General features: G+C 38.4%; 1 protein-coding gene across 1 annotated transcript in view; it reads right to left on the bottom strand.

Moving 5' to 3' along the window:
* Positions 1-15,000, bottom strand: part of LOC118764670 (SCO-spondin-like) — a 109,862-nt gene that overhangs the window by 88,933 nt on the left and 5,929 nt on the right. The window contains exons 2-6 of the mRNA XM_036505672.1: positions 8,889-9,089; positions 7,454-7,515; positions 4,727-4,831; positions 3,803-3,976; positions 1,028-1,245 (exon numbers count right to left, since the gene is read on the bottom strand). Of these exons, the coding sequence (XP_036361565.1) occupies positions 1,028-1,245; positions 3,803-3,976; positions 4,727-4,831; positions 7,454-7,515; positions 8,889-9,089 (760 nt within the window). The remainder of the gene's footprint in view (positions 1-1,027; positions 1,246-3,802; positions 3,977-4,726; positions 4,832-7,453; positions 7,516-8,888; positions 9,090-15,000) is intronic.

Below are 15,000 nucleotides of genomic sequence, written 5' to 3'. Positions count from 1 at the left end.
CCGAAAGGATAAAAGGCGATGTTGAACCTGGTGGCATTTGAACTCAGAACATTATTTTCTACTCGAGGTACAAGGCCCGAAATTTTGGGGGAGGGGGAGAGACAGTCGATTAGATCGACCCCAGTACACAACTGGTACTTGATTTATCGACCTCGAATGGATAAAAGGCTTAGTCGACCTCGGCGGAATTTGAACTCAGAACATTAAGACAGACGAAATACCTATTTCTTTACTACCCACAAGGGGCTAAACACAGAGAGGACAAACAAGAACACATAAGGGATTAAGTCGATTGCTTCGACTCCAGTGCGTAACTGGTACTTAATTTATCGACCCCGAAAGGATGAAAGGCAAAGTCGACCTCGGCGGAATTTGAACTCAGAACGTTGCGACAGACGAAATACCGCTAAGCATTTCGCATGTCGCGCTAACGTTTCTGCCAGCTCGCCGCCTTACGACAGACGAAATACCGCTAAGCGTTTCGTCCGGCGTGCTAACGATTCTGCCAGCTCGCTGCCTTAATAATAATGGTAATAATAATAATCCTTTCTACTATCGGCACAAGTCCTGAAATTTTAGGGGAGGGGGCCAGCCGATTAGATCAACCTCAGTATGCAACTGGTACTTAATTTATCGACCCTGAAAGGATGAAAAGTCAACTACCTTAGTCGACCTCGTCGGATTTTGAACTCAGAACGTAGCGGCAGACGAAATACCTATTTCTTTATTACCCACAAGGGGCTAAACACAGAGGGGACAAACAAGGACAGACATAGGTATTAAGTCGATTACATCGACCCCAATGCGTAACTGGTACTTAATTTATCGACCCCGAAAGGATGAAAGGCAAAGTCGACCTCGGCGGAATTTGAACTCACAACGTAACGGCAGCCGAAATACCGCTAAGCATTTCGCCCGGCGTGCTAACGATTCTGCCAGCTCGCCGCCTTACTACTACTACTACTGCTACTGCTGCTGCTACTACTACTACTACTACTACTACTAATAATAATAATAAAAAGCTTACCTTTCTGCATGTTGTGAAGCTGTTACAGTTGTGAGATTCGATCTCCACGTACCAGTTTTTCCCTTCACTGGCTAAAGTGTATCTGCATGCTCCGCCAAAATCATAGTTACTTCCGTCAAATGTTCTATAGCTGTATATACCATAGACGCGGCAAGTGGCGAAACCCACATTCACGATTTTCTTTGTTACTTTATTCAGTGCACTTTGATCAAGGGTGACTGAAAGCAGAAAAGTTAATATATTTACAGTACATAATAAAATAATACGGCTCTATGGATTCGGTGTCTTGTTATATTTACTGATAAGCGGCTTAGATTTCTGCATTAGTTTTCTTGAAACCAGCAGGCATGTTGGAAATCCTTTACATACTTCAGATATCATTGTTTATATTAAATGCTTCACCAATTTCTAATATTCTACCACTTTGTCCACTGCTTTTAATATCTACGTAAAGATTTTTAGATCTGTGCCATAAGTATTTTTTATTCTTTATATATATAAGAATCTACACACACACACACACACACATACACACACACATGTATATGTATATATATATATATATATATATATATATATATATATATATATATGTGTGTGTGTGTGTGTGTGTGTGTGTATATGTATATATACAAGTTAAAAAATATACATGTCTCTGTGTGTATAGATTGTTTCAAGTGATGTACAAATTTTGTATATTAAGAAAAAGGAGGTAGTAAGAATTTTGGATATTAGTACTTTCGTCCACTTCAGGGAAACTGTTCGGATAAGTTTTACAAAAAATTTCGTTGCTTATTATTATTATTATTAGCTATTTATCGCCACCTTAGCCGCGTGCACGAACGCAATGCGTCCGTGTGTTACGCACGCTATCGGACACACACTCGAGGTCGATATTGCTGCCGAGATGACGGCTTTCCGATCGTACCGCCGGTCGCCGGCCGCCAACTTTTTGCTCCGAACGTTACTGCTCTCTACTATTAATCGTTTGCTTGCATCCAACTTTAATTAATTATATCATCATCATCATCATCGATTAACGTCCGTTTTACATGATGGCATGGGTTGGACAGTTTGACTGAAATCTTGGAGAGCCAGCGGCTGCGACAGGCTCCATCTAGTCTAGCATAATTGACCCGGTATTCTTCACTGTACTCGTTGCCAACCCTCACCTTACTGTACATGGCTTGTACAGCTCTCACTAACCATTCATCCATCCCTAGTCTCCTCATTGACCACCAGATAAAAAAATTATCTTGTGGTTACCCACAACCGTAGTAGAACTGGGGATGAGCCACAATGCAGCTGTAGCCTATAACAGTTATGTGCGAGAAGTATGCGCACATGACTTGCTCATGAACCCAGTTCAAACGAAACTAGTCTATATTCATGATTATTTTACTATTCAATTGAAACTTATGAGGGGTGTATTTTGGTCAGAAATATAGTACCGAAAGGATTAACAATCATTGGAGAAATTTCTAATGCTTGCCAGCAATTTCCCCCAAAGTCACTTTTTTCGTGTCTGCCGCCACATGAATTCGCAGAGATACGAGTCAATCATAGAACGGTGTGTACCACACCGTCGCTTGTTACCCCGTTCCAAACACGCGCCCAAGTACTCTCTATTTGTTGGGTATGTGTGTTATCAACGGAGTTAACAAACTCGACGCTGTGGTTCACTGTTCTATGTTGAAAATTGTATCCCTCGATCTCTGGAATGTGTGAATAAGCCCTCCAAAGGTCACTAAATATTGTGGTACCCGGGAGGATCGAGCGGCGGATGCATTCTTCGAGTGTGTCGCACTGTAGCCAGTTCCTTGACCCAAGAGTACAAAAAAATTACTACAGTCCGCAGAGGAAGTGTGGTACCTTCTAGCCATGTCCCCTTTCGGACAGACACTCTCTCACAGCAACCTTTGCGACTACACCGCCAGCAAACATTCTTCTCTACCAATTTCTTTTTCATCAGGTGCCCTTTTCTACAATTTTTAGTATTGGGTATAGTACCCCTTCTACCAAGAAAGCTTCAGTATCCTCCTACGCTTTTATTGCATCGAACAACTCGCCTAGACTAGCCATTTTCAAGAAACAAATTAATTTACAATTCAAGAAATAAAGTAAACCTAAAAGCAATCGAAAATAGTTTAACAATTAAGAAAATAAAATGAAAGGCTAAAACCAAAGCAATCGAAAATAGTTTAACAATTAACAAACAAAATAATTTTATATACACGCGTATCTCAAAGCAAACAAAATAAACTGGCAAAATAATTTTATATACACTCGTATCTCAAAACAAACAAAATAAACCGAAAAGCTAAAACCAAACGAATAATTTTATATACACGCGTATGTCATAAATAGCAGTGACAAACTAAGTAGACACCGCAGGAAGTTGTTGCTGACAAACTACAGCAGTAATTGTATTCGCCTCAATAAACGTCATTGATTGGTTGAAATTGCCGAAATGCAAGAAATTTAACAACAAATAGCTTACAAACTACAGAATTTTCTCAAGAAAGCCAAAAGAAAAAGATGTTTTATGTGACACATTCTATCAGTATACGAAGTTTAAAATTGTTTAGTTACAAATAGCTATTTTTTAAATGTGCCGGTTAAAGTGAAAAGACCCAAATTCTTATTAGAACACTAGCAGTACTAACATACTGTAACCAAGATAAACCCTCTAGAAAGGCATGTTAGCCTATTATTCTTGTTTGATTAGTTGAAAAATACTATCAAGTAATTTTTTAATGTAATACAACAACTTACCCTTTTCTGATTGAGGGCACACGTCGCACGAAAGTGACGAACCCCAACTGTTACCACGGGTTCCATTTCCGAAACAACAGTCTTTTGCTTGCATCAAACGATCTTCCATGTTATTCGGGTTTTCACCTTTGCATATTTTCCCTTTGTAGCAGTATTTCATTTCAGCGGTCACAGCTAAAAATAAAAAAATAAATCACGTAATTTTGATGAATGTATTGATATTCACATTACTGCATTTTCTATTATCTCATTAAACGTATTATTAACTACTGGTTCTAACGTTCCTTTTATGAACATATTAATGACTTTATTATGCCATCATCATCCGAATCGTATTGGTCTTTCGCTAGCTGAAAAATCTTATCTGCACATACTATGGCTACAGATGATGCCAGTTGTGTGATAACTGAACTGGTTGATCCTGACCGTTGATAATTTATCGTCTCTTTATACGTGCAGCATCTAGTGATATTTGCCATTGGATCGATAAGTTCATCTGCTGAAATAATTCACACCCATCATGCAACGTACCCCGGCTAAGGTACCCTAATATGTGGATCAGAGTAGACCTGGAGACAATATTGGCTAATATTGGCTGTTTTATTGCTAGGAGAAATATGAACAGTGACAATAGAATAATATGGCATTGAAGAACGCGCAGTGGCACAATAATTTATTCAGAACAAAGGCTTACTTTTCGTTTGAGTTAAAATCTTCATCAAACTAAAATTCTGTTCCGTCGCCCGGTTTAATATCACCACCTGGCCCTGGGACACCTTTAAGTGAATTCCCTCGATTGAAAGCATTCGACCTAGGTCAAATTTCTGTGGATAATTGCCTTCCACAAATTACAGAGGCCTTGAAAAGAGCTTATAGATATCACCTTCCCTGATAAAAGCCCATAATAAAAGAAGAAATACTTACATGTGGTAATTTCACCGCATCTGTATCCACTAAAGCCCTTAAGACAACTGCATACATTGGGGCTGACGCAAGAGCCCTTGTTCTTACATGCAGGTATGCAGACGGCTGTATAAAAGATAAGTAAAGAAAATGAATGAGAGTCTTGCTTAAAACAAATCCTCATTGGGGGCGGCCGATGTAACTGCGTGACTTTTATTCACTTTTTACAGGCAATGCATGCGCAATGGAATGTTATCATTCAACTGAAAATTAACAATGGAACGTGAAACCGACTATAAGGGCCAGCTGATTTCTTAGTGTCGATTTGTTAGGCATAGAACTAACATTACATATTCATAGGAGAGGGTAACGGTTTGTGGTATTAAATATTTTCTTGATGTTATCTGTGGCGTAGATCAAAATAAAAATGACTGCCAGTAGAAGTAGAAACAAGCACGTCGATTAGATTTCGCAAGGAAATTATCTATTCTTTAATGTTACTCGAAAAAGCCACAAGTGAATGATATTTGGAATGGAGGTGTGATATTCATTCGGATAAGAAAAGTAAAGGGAAGAGAGAGATTTAGATAGAGACAGAGATAGAGAGGGAGAGAGAGAAAGAGAAGGAAAACGTGAGAGAGGATGAGGGATGGACATACAAAAAGAGGTGAAAACTACATACAAACTAATCGTTACCAATTCTGACTAGTCGTACCTATGATCAAAGGTGTTACAGTAATATGCTTCCTCTCTTTTTTAACACGATAGTGTGATCTTGTTTCTATTGCTATATGAGCAAGCGACCACATAGAAGTTCTCTCGTTGGCTTCTGCTTACTGATGTTGTTTACACCAGATCAAGTCCGAGAGAACTGAGGTGTGATCGAATGCATTCCGGTTGTGACCTTCTCGTCTCTAAAGGGTATGTAAGACTATGTTATGAAATACACCATTTCTTTATCTAAGATCGGCATTTGATTTGAGGAAGATTTAAGTGAGATTAATAGCAAGCCCAGTTACAGCATAGTGACTCTTTGTTGGCGCTTACCTGTAGACATTGTTTACCGTTTGAATCCGTTTGACCTGGAAACTGAATTTTCTCGAAGTATTTTTAATAATTCATTTTTATCTTAGGCACTTTCCACCAAGACTATTGGTGAGATTGAAATAAAAGAAGCTGAACCGTAAAGCAAAAAAGGATCGCAGACTCCACATGTCAAGAAATTTACGTCTTGTGCAATGCACCTGATCCATCAAATTAATATAAATTAGACTGTGTGATAATCATGGCTTTACTAAAAGCGTTAAAAGGGCAAGGAATATGAAATAGCTCCAATAGCAAAGCGAAGCCCTTGTCATAGACTTCATCTGTAATGAGATGGCCTCATAAAGGAGCAAATGTTTAACCACCAGGAGAATCTCAGGGACAATCGAAAATTGCCCCCTTGTCCTCAAGACCAAAAGACCAAAAGGACTAATGGCCCTTTCTACTTACATCCAGTAGAGTCAGCGAAGACGTGGATAGCTAAGAGAGGTAGCAAACTGTCGGAGACAGTACAAAATGTAGTAAAGGAAGTTCCCCTTCTAAAGAGAAAAAGTGAGTTTTAAGAAAAGCGTTCAGGACAGGCAAAAGAAAGGTCTATATTTCTCCTGGACGAAATCAAGACAGAAAAACCCAAATGCTCCTCAAAAGTTATGAACTTTACACTTCTAAAAACATCTGACCACGACTTCGTTGACATTCTAAACGAACTTCGGAAGTGAACCTGAAATAAGTATCTACTAGTTTCTAAAGAAATGAGGGTCGCGTACAAAGAAAACCCAAATGGTAGACTGCTTGTGAAAACCGTACCAAAAATCTATTGGCAGATGCACTTCAGCTTAACCCCAAATTCGCAGTGATATTGGCCGCTGGTTCGATGTTTTGTTTGAAGCACAATATAGACGGTTCGCATGTGCACAAGAAACGTGGAATACATAATCGAAAAATATCAACCTAGATTATTAAGATTTGCATGTTTTATGACCAACAAAGGGCGCAAGGGTGTTCCTGAATTTCACCTCTTGTATCTATGGACATCCTATAGAAAACTGGCGGTGCAAAACAGGGTAACCTTGTACCACCAGCCGCATTCCTTCTCTTTTCGAGATCTATAAATAGTTATCAGGGGAAATGTTTGCCATGTAGACATAGCGATATAAACAAGAGTGCTTATATGGATCAAGAGCCCATATGAAAGGTTTTCTCGTGGTAACTATCACAGTATTTTGTGTTCTAACACAACATTCACTTTGAAGAGGGAATAAATATTACCTGATGTACATATATGATTTTTTTAAAAATTAGATTTATTAAAACTATTTTTAAATTACACACATTTTCTCAGATGAAGTTATGCAGAATATTAAGTAACAACAAAAGTAAAGAGTATAAGGAGAGAAATCAGGTGTACATTATGTAGTAGTAGAAGACAGTATAACAAAAAGTGACAAATTGAGATATTTGCTATATACACTACTTTTGCATGGGAATAAAGGGTAAATAACAAAACACATCAAGATGAAGAACTAAATGTTCAAGCAACGGTTGAAAATCAGTTAGTTGCCCCTGCAGGCATTAATTTCAGTTATAGGCAATACCTAGAGGAGCATTTAAGTGTTAACATCGCCAGAAATGTATCTCTAGCGAATTCAAAGAGCAAGTATTGGAGAGGAAAAATCGGAAATGGAAAGAATATGGGAGACTTACGTATAAGACATTTGGCTCCGGACCAGCCACCGCAGCAGGCATTTTTTTCAGTATTAACTCTTCTACAAAAGTAAGAAAAGATAGAAAAGTAAAGGTATATAAAATGATTCTTTCTGATTTTAGAACTAGTCCAGCAACTTTGAGGGGAAGGGAGTAACGCGATTATATCGAAAGGATAAAAGATAAAGTTGACCTTGGTGGTATTTGACCTCAGAACGTAAATAGTCGGAAGAAATGCTGCTAAGCATTTTGTCCGGAGTGATGACAAACTGCCAGCTCTTCGCCTTAAAGGTATACTGATGTTTCACATGGCAAAATATTTTAATATAATTCACAACAATTTGAGTTCAAATTCCACCGAGGCTGACTTTGTACTGGGGTCGATATAATCGTCTGGTCCCCTCCTCCAAAATTTCGAGCCTTGTGCCTAGAGTAGAAAAGAATAAATTATATATTTTAAGGCTGTAAGCTGGCAGAAACGTTAGCACGCCGGTCGAAATGCTTAGCGGTATTTCGTCTGCCGCTACGTTCTGAGTTCAAATTCCGCCGAGGTCGACTTTGCCTTTCATCCTTTCGGGGTCGATTAAATAAGTACCAGTTACGCACTGGGGTCGATATAATCGACTGGCTCCCTCCCCCAAAATTTCGTGCCTTGTAGTAAAATTTCGGGCCTAAAGTAGAAAAGAATATATATGGACTCTATGCTTCTTTTCCTTCCTTCATTTCAAATTCAAACTTCTAATCCCACATTATGTTGTAAGGAGATGGTTACCTCCCTTATATTAACGGCTATAGCCAGAGAGTGCCACAAGGTTTCGAATAATTCTAGTTGTGACTTCACGAAAATCTACTTTAAACGTCTGACGATGGTCTTAGTGCATGTGTGTTTACGAATGGCTGATTGTTGGACTACATAAAGGATTATCTATAGAAGATAATAGCCCAAAAGGTATCTACACCTCAACAATATATCAAAAACGTTTTTGAAATCGTTTGTAGTTGAGGTTAAAAGTATTGGGTACACACATGATAGGCTTTTTTCAGTTTCCGTTCATCAAATCCTCTCACAAGGTTTTGGTTGGTCCGGGGATGTAGGAGAAGACACTTGCCCAAGGCTCCACGGAGTGGGAGTGAACCTGGAACCTGGTTGGGAAGTAAATTTCTTACCACACAGCCACGCCTAAACAAAATTGTTTTTGCTCCGTAACTTCGACAATTTTAAAATTATGTATGTAATGGAAGAGCCCAAATGAAAATTGCAGAGAAAATACAAATGAGACATAATTAAAAAAAAAAACAAAAAAAAACAACTTTTCATTTCTAACATGAAATTAGATCTGAAAACATAAATTAAAATAGCTGTTTATTCTTTTGCATGATTCCAATAAGTTAAAAAATAAAAGGAATAAAGGAATAAATTCTGAATATTTCTTACTTGGTAAAAGTACAATCTGGACTGGATTGAATGTCTAGTGACCATTTATGGATTTTGTACATCAATTCGCCTTCGCTTAAGCCCAGAAGATTGGATGCCTTTTTATCCAAAGAATATCCTTTTCCTACCATTGCTAAAAATTTGCCGCATTTCTCCGTTACATTACTTGCAACTTTGGTTGACGTGGGACAAAATTGCCCTCTGTAAAATAAAAAAAAAACAGGAAAAGTGTAAAGTTTTTGTTTTTTTAATTAATGATTTTCGTTCATTTCCTTTTATACCTAGAGAAGTGAATGAGAGGCAAAGACGACGACTGGTAAATTCGACTGATGAAAGAATTAGATCCAGAATCTAAAACGACGTACCTAAGCACCACAAAAATTTTATTCGGTGATCCACGGATTTTAACACTTATTACTATTGTTTTGTTTCAAGATAAAGGTTTATAACTTTGCTAAGTAAAGGGATAGAAAGAGGAGAAAGGAGTAGAGATGGAATAGGAGAAAAAGAAGGAAGAAATAAAGAAGAGAAAAGGGAGGATGAGAAGAACTAGTGAAGAATTGGCGTCGATATAATCGACAGCAATTCTTCAGTATTATTCTGCCAATACGAAACATTACGACACCATATCTCTGTTATATCATATTAAAATGAATCGCTTAATAATGTGTATGTAACTTTTACGAAAAGAAATGAATTATTACTTTCTACAGTCTCTCTGAGACATTTAGAAATTCAATATTTCTAATTTCGGTGATTAGTAAATAAATTTTACTGATAATATGATATATTTGCAGAGAGGTTGCCGTCATCTCAGCGAGCGAGGCAGGCTACCCTGAACTGACGATGAGCAGTATACTCAGAAACATATGTCTTCAGGTGTCTTGTCCCGGCTTGCGGGGGTGATTGCCTCCCCTTTGCAAATATAAGGACACAGAAAATGTGTCAAAGCCGACAGGAGACGTCGATGTTTTCTAGGGCTAAATGGCGGTGGTGTAATTCCCTTACGAGACTGTCACATTGAGTTGACAGTATACGACCACTATATTAAAAAAAAACGTTTTTTTTTTCAATTTATAGGTTTAATCGAGGATCAACGAATTTATATTGATTCCTGTATCCTTTCATGTCTGTTGTGTGTTATTGAAGAAATAGAATGCAAAATAGAAAAAAAAATGGTTTAAATTTACTGTCGTTAATTATACAAAATATAAACTTGTCTAATGAATTCAGAAATACAGTCCTCCTCGTCCACCAACATACCGCCTCCTTCTCCCCATCATCATCATCAACAACAGCAACGCTATTAAGATAAGTATTATACTTATTATACAGAGATGACAAACAAGGACAGCCAAAGGGATTAAGTCGATTACATCGACCCCAGTGCGTAACTGGTACTTAATTTATCGACCCCGAAAGGATGAAAGGCTAAGTCGACCTCGGCGGAATTTGAACTTGGAACGTAACGACAGACGAAATACGGTTACACATTTCGCCCGGCGTGCTAACGTTTCTGCCAGCTCGCCGCCTTAACGATAAGTATTATGCTATCAGTTTCTTGCAGGATCAGAAGAGATATTTATTGTTGAAAATGCACACACTGGCATTCCGTCGGTTATGACGACAAGGCTTCCAGTTGATCCAATCAATGGAATAGCCTATTCATGAAATTAACGCGAAACTAACGTGAAAGTGGTTGAGCACTCCACCGGTACACGTAACCATAACGCACTTCTTAGGGAGATTCAGCATGATATAGAATGTGACAAGGCTGGCCCTTTGATATACAGCTGGTATTCATTTCTGCCAGCTGAGTGGACTGAAGCAATGGGACATAATGTGTTTTGCTGAAGGAAACAACGCGTTGCCGGGAATCGAATTCTCGAACTTACGATCGTAAGATGAACAGTCTAACCACCAAGCTACACACCTTCACTGCACCCCACCACTAGATTATATAATGTTTATACAGCTACCATACATCAATAAACGCTATATGTACTGTGTGAGAATTCTCCAAAATTCAGACAAAACAGCCAAATCAATTTCTAGATTCGTCACTTCGACATTTCGTAGCTTTTATTTCACGATACACCTGTAGTATGCTTATTGATTGTTGATGTTTTCTTCTGTTGAAGTTATTATCGATTTATTTTGATCAATACGTTGATGAGAAAGTTGTAACAGGAGGCCACATCAATAGATTGCCGTCACCAATCCAAAAACCGAATGAGAGATGATCCGTGTTTTGTCACATCCACACATTGAATTTAAATAACTATAGCCCATCTCTAAATCCTTAACTATTACAGATACATTTTCTTTGTTCTAGTCAAGATTAAAGGCTCATGACTTTTTAGAGGGAGTCGATATTGATGGGCGGAAGGAAGGAAAGTATTACCAAACCAGAGGCCTGGCTCCAATGCTTGAGGTACGCAAGGTACCAGATGATAGTGTTAAACCGGGCAACGAGGGAAAAGTCTACCGCTCAAGTAAGCCATGGCAGGATTTGTGATCAGAACGCAAAAGGCTGGATCAAATATTGCAAGGTGTCCTATCTGGCATTCTTACTGTTCCACCAATCCTCATGCCCCAGAAAAAAAACATCTAACACTCCTGGATCTGTTCGTTTTTATTTATCGACCCCGAAAAGCAATTTGTTCTTAGTAAAGAGTCAAAACAAATACCGCGAGGTATCCAATATCAGACCGAAACTCTAACGATTTCGCCATGCTGCCGCCTAGGCTTAATTTAGATAACTCATGAGATCGAGGCTACTTTTTTCTAGCATTTCGAACGACTACATTGAAACTATCTAGTTGACATCTCTTAGGGATGGATGTTGGATTTTGGTGTTTAACCTTGATCGAGTAGGCCTATGATGTAAAGCGTTCTGGCATTAACCACCTCATTCTTTTTCAGGATATTAAGGTGTCATATGAGGATTATTTATAACTGGCATTTCTAACAATTTGAGTAGTCACAAAGAAGCCAGCTTGTTGGTTCGTCCAAAATACGAATGACTGATATTGTTGTTTAGTCCCTGATCGAGTAGACCTGGGTGTGCTCCAGATTTGACTATCCCATTTTTTAAGGACTGATAAGGATTGTTATCAGGGCATCCTCTCATTCATTTCTAACTATGGCACTTAGAAATTCCCTTGGCATCATGAATTTGGATTGTGTGTATGTATGTGTGTGTGAGTGTGCATTTGTACGCCTGCGTGTGTATGGAAGGCTACAGAGATGCATTTATATTTACTACATATTTTGAGCATGTTTTCTCTCGTTCACTTCGTGTTATTCAGAATGAGGAAACCTTATGTTTAGTTGTTTTCGATTACGGTGGTGAGCTGGCAAACTCGTTAGCACGCCGGGCGTCCGTCTTTACGTTCCGAGTTCAAATTCCACTGAGGTCGACTTTTCCTTTCATCCTTTCGGGGTCGATAAATTAAGTACCAATGAAACACTGGGGTCGATGTTATCGACTAGTACCCCTCCCCCAACCTTCAGGCCTTACGCCTTTCATAGAAAGGATTCTTCTTCTTCTTCTTCTTCTTCTTCTTCTTCTTCTTCTTCTTCTTCTTCTTGAGTGAGAGAGCAGTGCATGCCATCAAAGTGACACTGGGGTAAAATATACGAAGCCCAGTATGCCCATCATGACTACCCGTCTGATAAGGGTACACTAGGCACATGCATCACAGCCATATGTGCGCGACATGGTGATCTCATATCAAGATAAACAGCACATGACCTTGCAGGTGGGGCCCAGTTAGAATTTTCTTCTGGTCAAGTAACCCATCCCGCTCAAAAGGTCCTTCAATAAGAGTTGTTTAAGTATGTTGAACGAACCACCCATGTTTCCAGAGGTGAATTATTCAAACCCCAAAGAATGTCTCTCAACACATGGCTATGATGCTCCCCCACTACTTCTGTTCGTGATCAGAGATGCACATATCGTCAGCCACTAACGGAAGTGGTCAACTGGTTAAGGTCAAACAACTGACAAGCAAATCCGTAGTATTCAGCAGAATATTTGCTGTATCCCATATTTTATACTAACTGAAAACAATGTACATAATAACACTTCCAGTCAGTTAAGATCAGAGCCACTGCCTGGTACTACATATTATTATTATGTTTTTTCCTTCTTTCTTCAAATTTTCTTCCGTTTCTCGCCGAGTGTTTACCATACACCTAGGGCAGAGAAGCTCATTGTATACATTCCCAGATTACACGCGCAAATTCACAAATAAAATATGTATTTAAAAATTAATAAATAAATAAATTCATGAATAGATGTTGTTTTCACAGCGATAATGCTCTTCTCAGTACATGATCCATTCCAGTTAACACGATTTTTTGCACTTCCTATAGGGATGGTAAGCCTGGAATCATTTTCAAATAGGTTTCAGTACCTTTTTTTTATCATTCCTAGAGATCCTACAATCACTGGTACTGTAGTCGCCTTGAGATGCCACATTTTTTCAATTTCTATTAGCAAGTCTTTATATTTACTAATCTTGTCAAATTCTTTCGCCACTATATTGTGATCGCAAGGAATACTCGTGTCAATTAATAAACACATCTTTTTTGTTTGATCTTTTAGAATAATATCGCCTTCTATCGTAGCTAATATAAAGGCGAGTTGGTAGAAGTGTTAGCGAGTCGGACAAAATGTTTTGCGGCATCTCTTCTGATTCATTATATTCTGAATACAAATTCTCTCAATTACCAAGGCGGCGAGGTGCCAAAGTCCTTAGTACACCAGATACAATGATTAGCGGCATTTCGTCCGTCTTTATGTTTTGAGTTCAAATTCCACTGGGATTGACTTGGCATTTCATCATTTCGGAGTAGATAAAATAAATACCAGTTGAGCACTGAGAAGTCAATATAATCGATATGCCCTTTCCTCCGAAAATTTCTGGCCTTGTGCTAAAATAAGAAAGAACAGTAGATACGATGAAGGCGGCGAGCTGGCAGAATTGTTAGCGCATCGGTCAAAATGCTTTGCAACATTTCGTCCGGCTCATTATATTTTGAGTTCAAATTCCGCTGAGACCAACTTGCTTTTCACCCTTCCGGTGTTGATAAGAGAAGTACCAACCAAGTGCTGGGGGCTTACGTTATCGACTTGCCCCCTCTCCTCAAAACTGCTGGTCTTGTGCCAAAATTATAAAGAATATTTGATTTGATAATTGTAATAATGTTGGAATCTGTATAATAATATGATACTTGGATGAATACATTTTCCTGTAATTTGAGAAAGACTTGACTGAAATTTCTAGCAAGTTCAGCAGCTACGAAGAGAGTTCCCCTCTTCAACTCGCGAGTTCAGTGTTTGGTAAGTCATAACGCTATTCTCATGGATAATTAGGGCGACACATATGGTTGCACTTATTCCGAAACCATGTAGTGCTACTTATCAATTAAATCAGATTTAAAAGTCGTATATGGCTAAATGGTTAATACGCTCGCTTTACAGTCATGAGGTGTGGTGTTCGATTCCATGATGTAGCATTTCGGGCAAAGGTAATTTTCTATATTTTTGGATTGATATATATACCTCCTGGATCAATAAAAGGTTGAGGGAAACGCTTTAATATTGTGAAGTCCCATGCTGATGAGGAAAGTGTTCCGGGTAAAGTATAAATTCTACATTCTTTATACCGAGCTAATTCTGAAACGCGTACATGGGTAATCAAATATCAATTGATTTTCGTTATTCTTCATCTCTGCCTACGTGGATTGTTTTCGAGTACTTTGTTTTTGTCCGGGAATCTCTTTTTAAAGTAGAGGCAATAGCTAAGGTTCTCTGGCTGCTATTTCTAAACTTCGGTATGTGGTAAAGCAAATCTTTGCTGAACCCTAATTATAAAATATTACTTAAGTTTACCGAGAAATGGTCTCATTTCATGCCGAATTCTACTTGGTGAAATTATTGATTACTAGTTAATGAATTAATTTTAAACTTTGTTATTATTGATAATATCTATATAACAATATGAGTAACACGGAAAACTCAGCTGACAGCTGTTACTAATACACAGAAACGATTATTGCCATTTGGATTAAAGCCCGTTCATCCCATCTTGTATTATAAGCA

This window comes from Octopus sinensis, linkage group LG9, assembly GCF_006345805.1.
Source record: "Octopus sinensis linkage group LG9, ASM634580v1, whole genome shotgun sequence".
NCBI lineage: Eukaryota > Metazoa > Mollusca > Cephalopoda > Octopoda > Octopodidae > Octopus > Octopus sinensis.
Note: the sequence above shows the minus strand (reverse complement) of the source record. Positions and strands in the feature narration are given on the sequence as shown.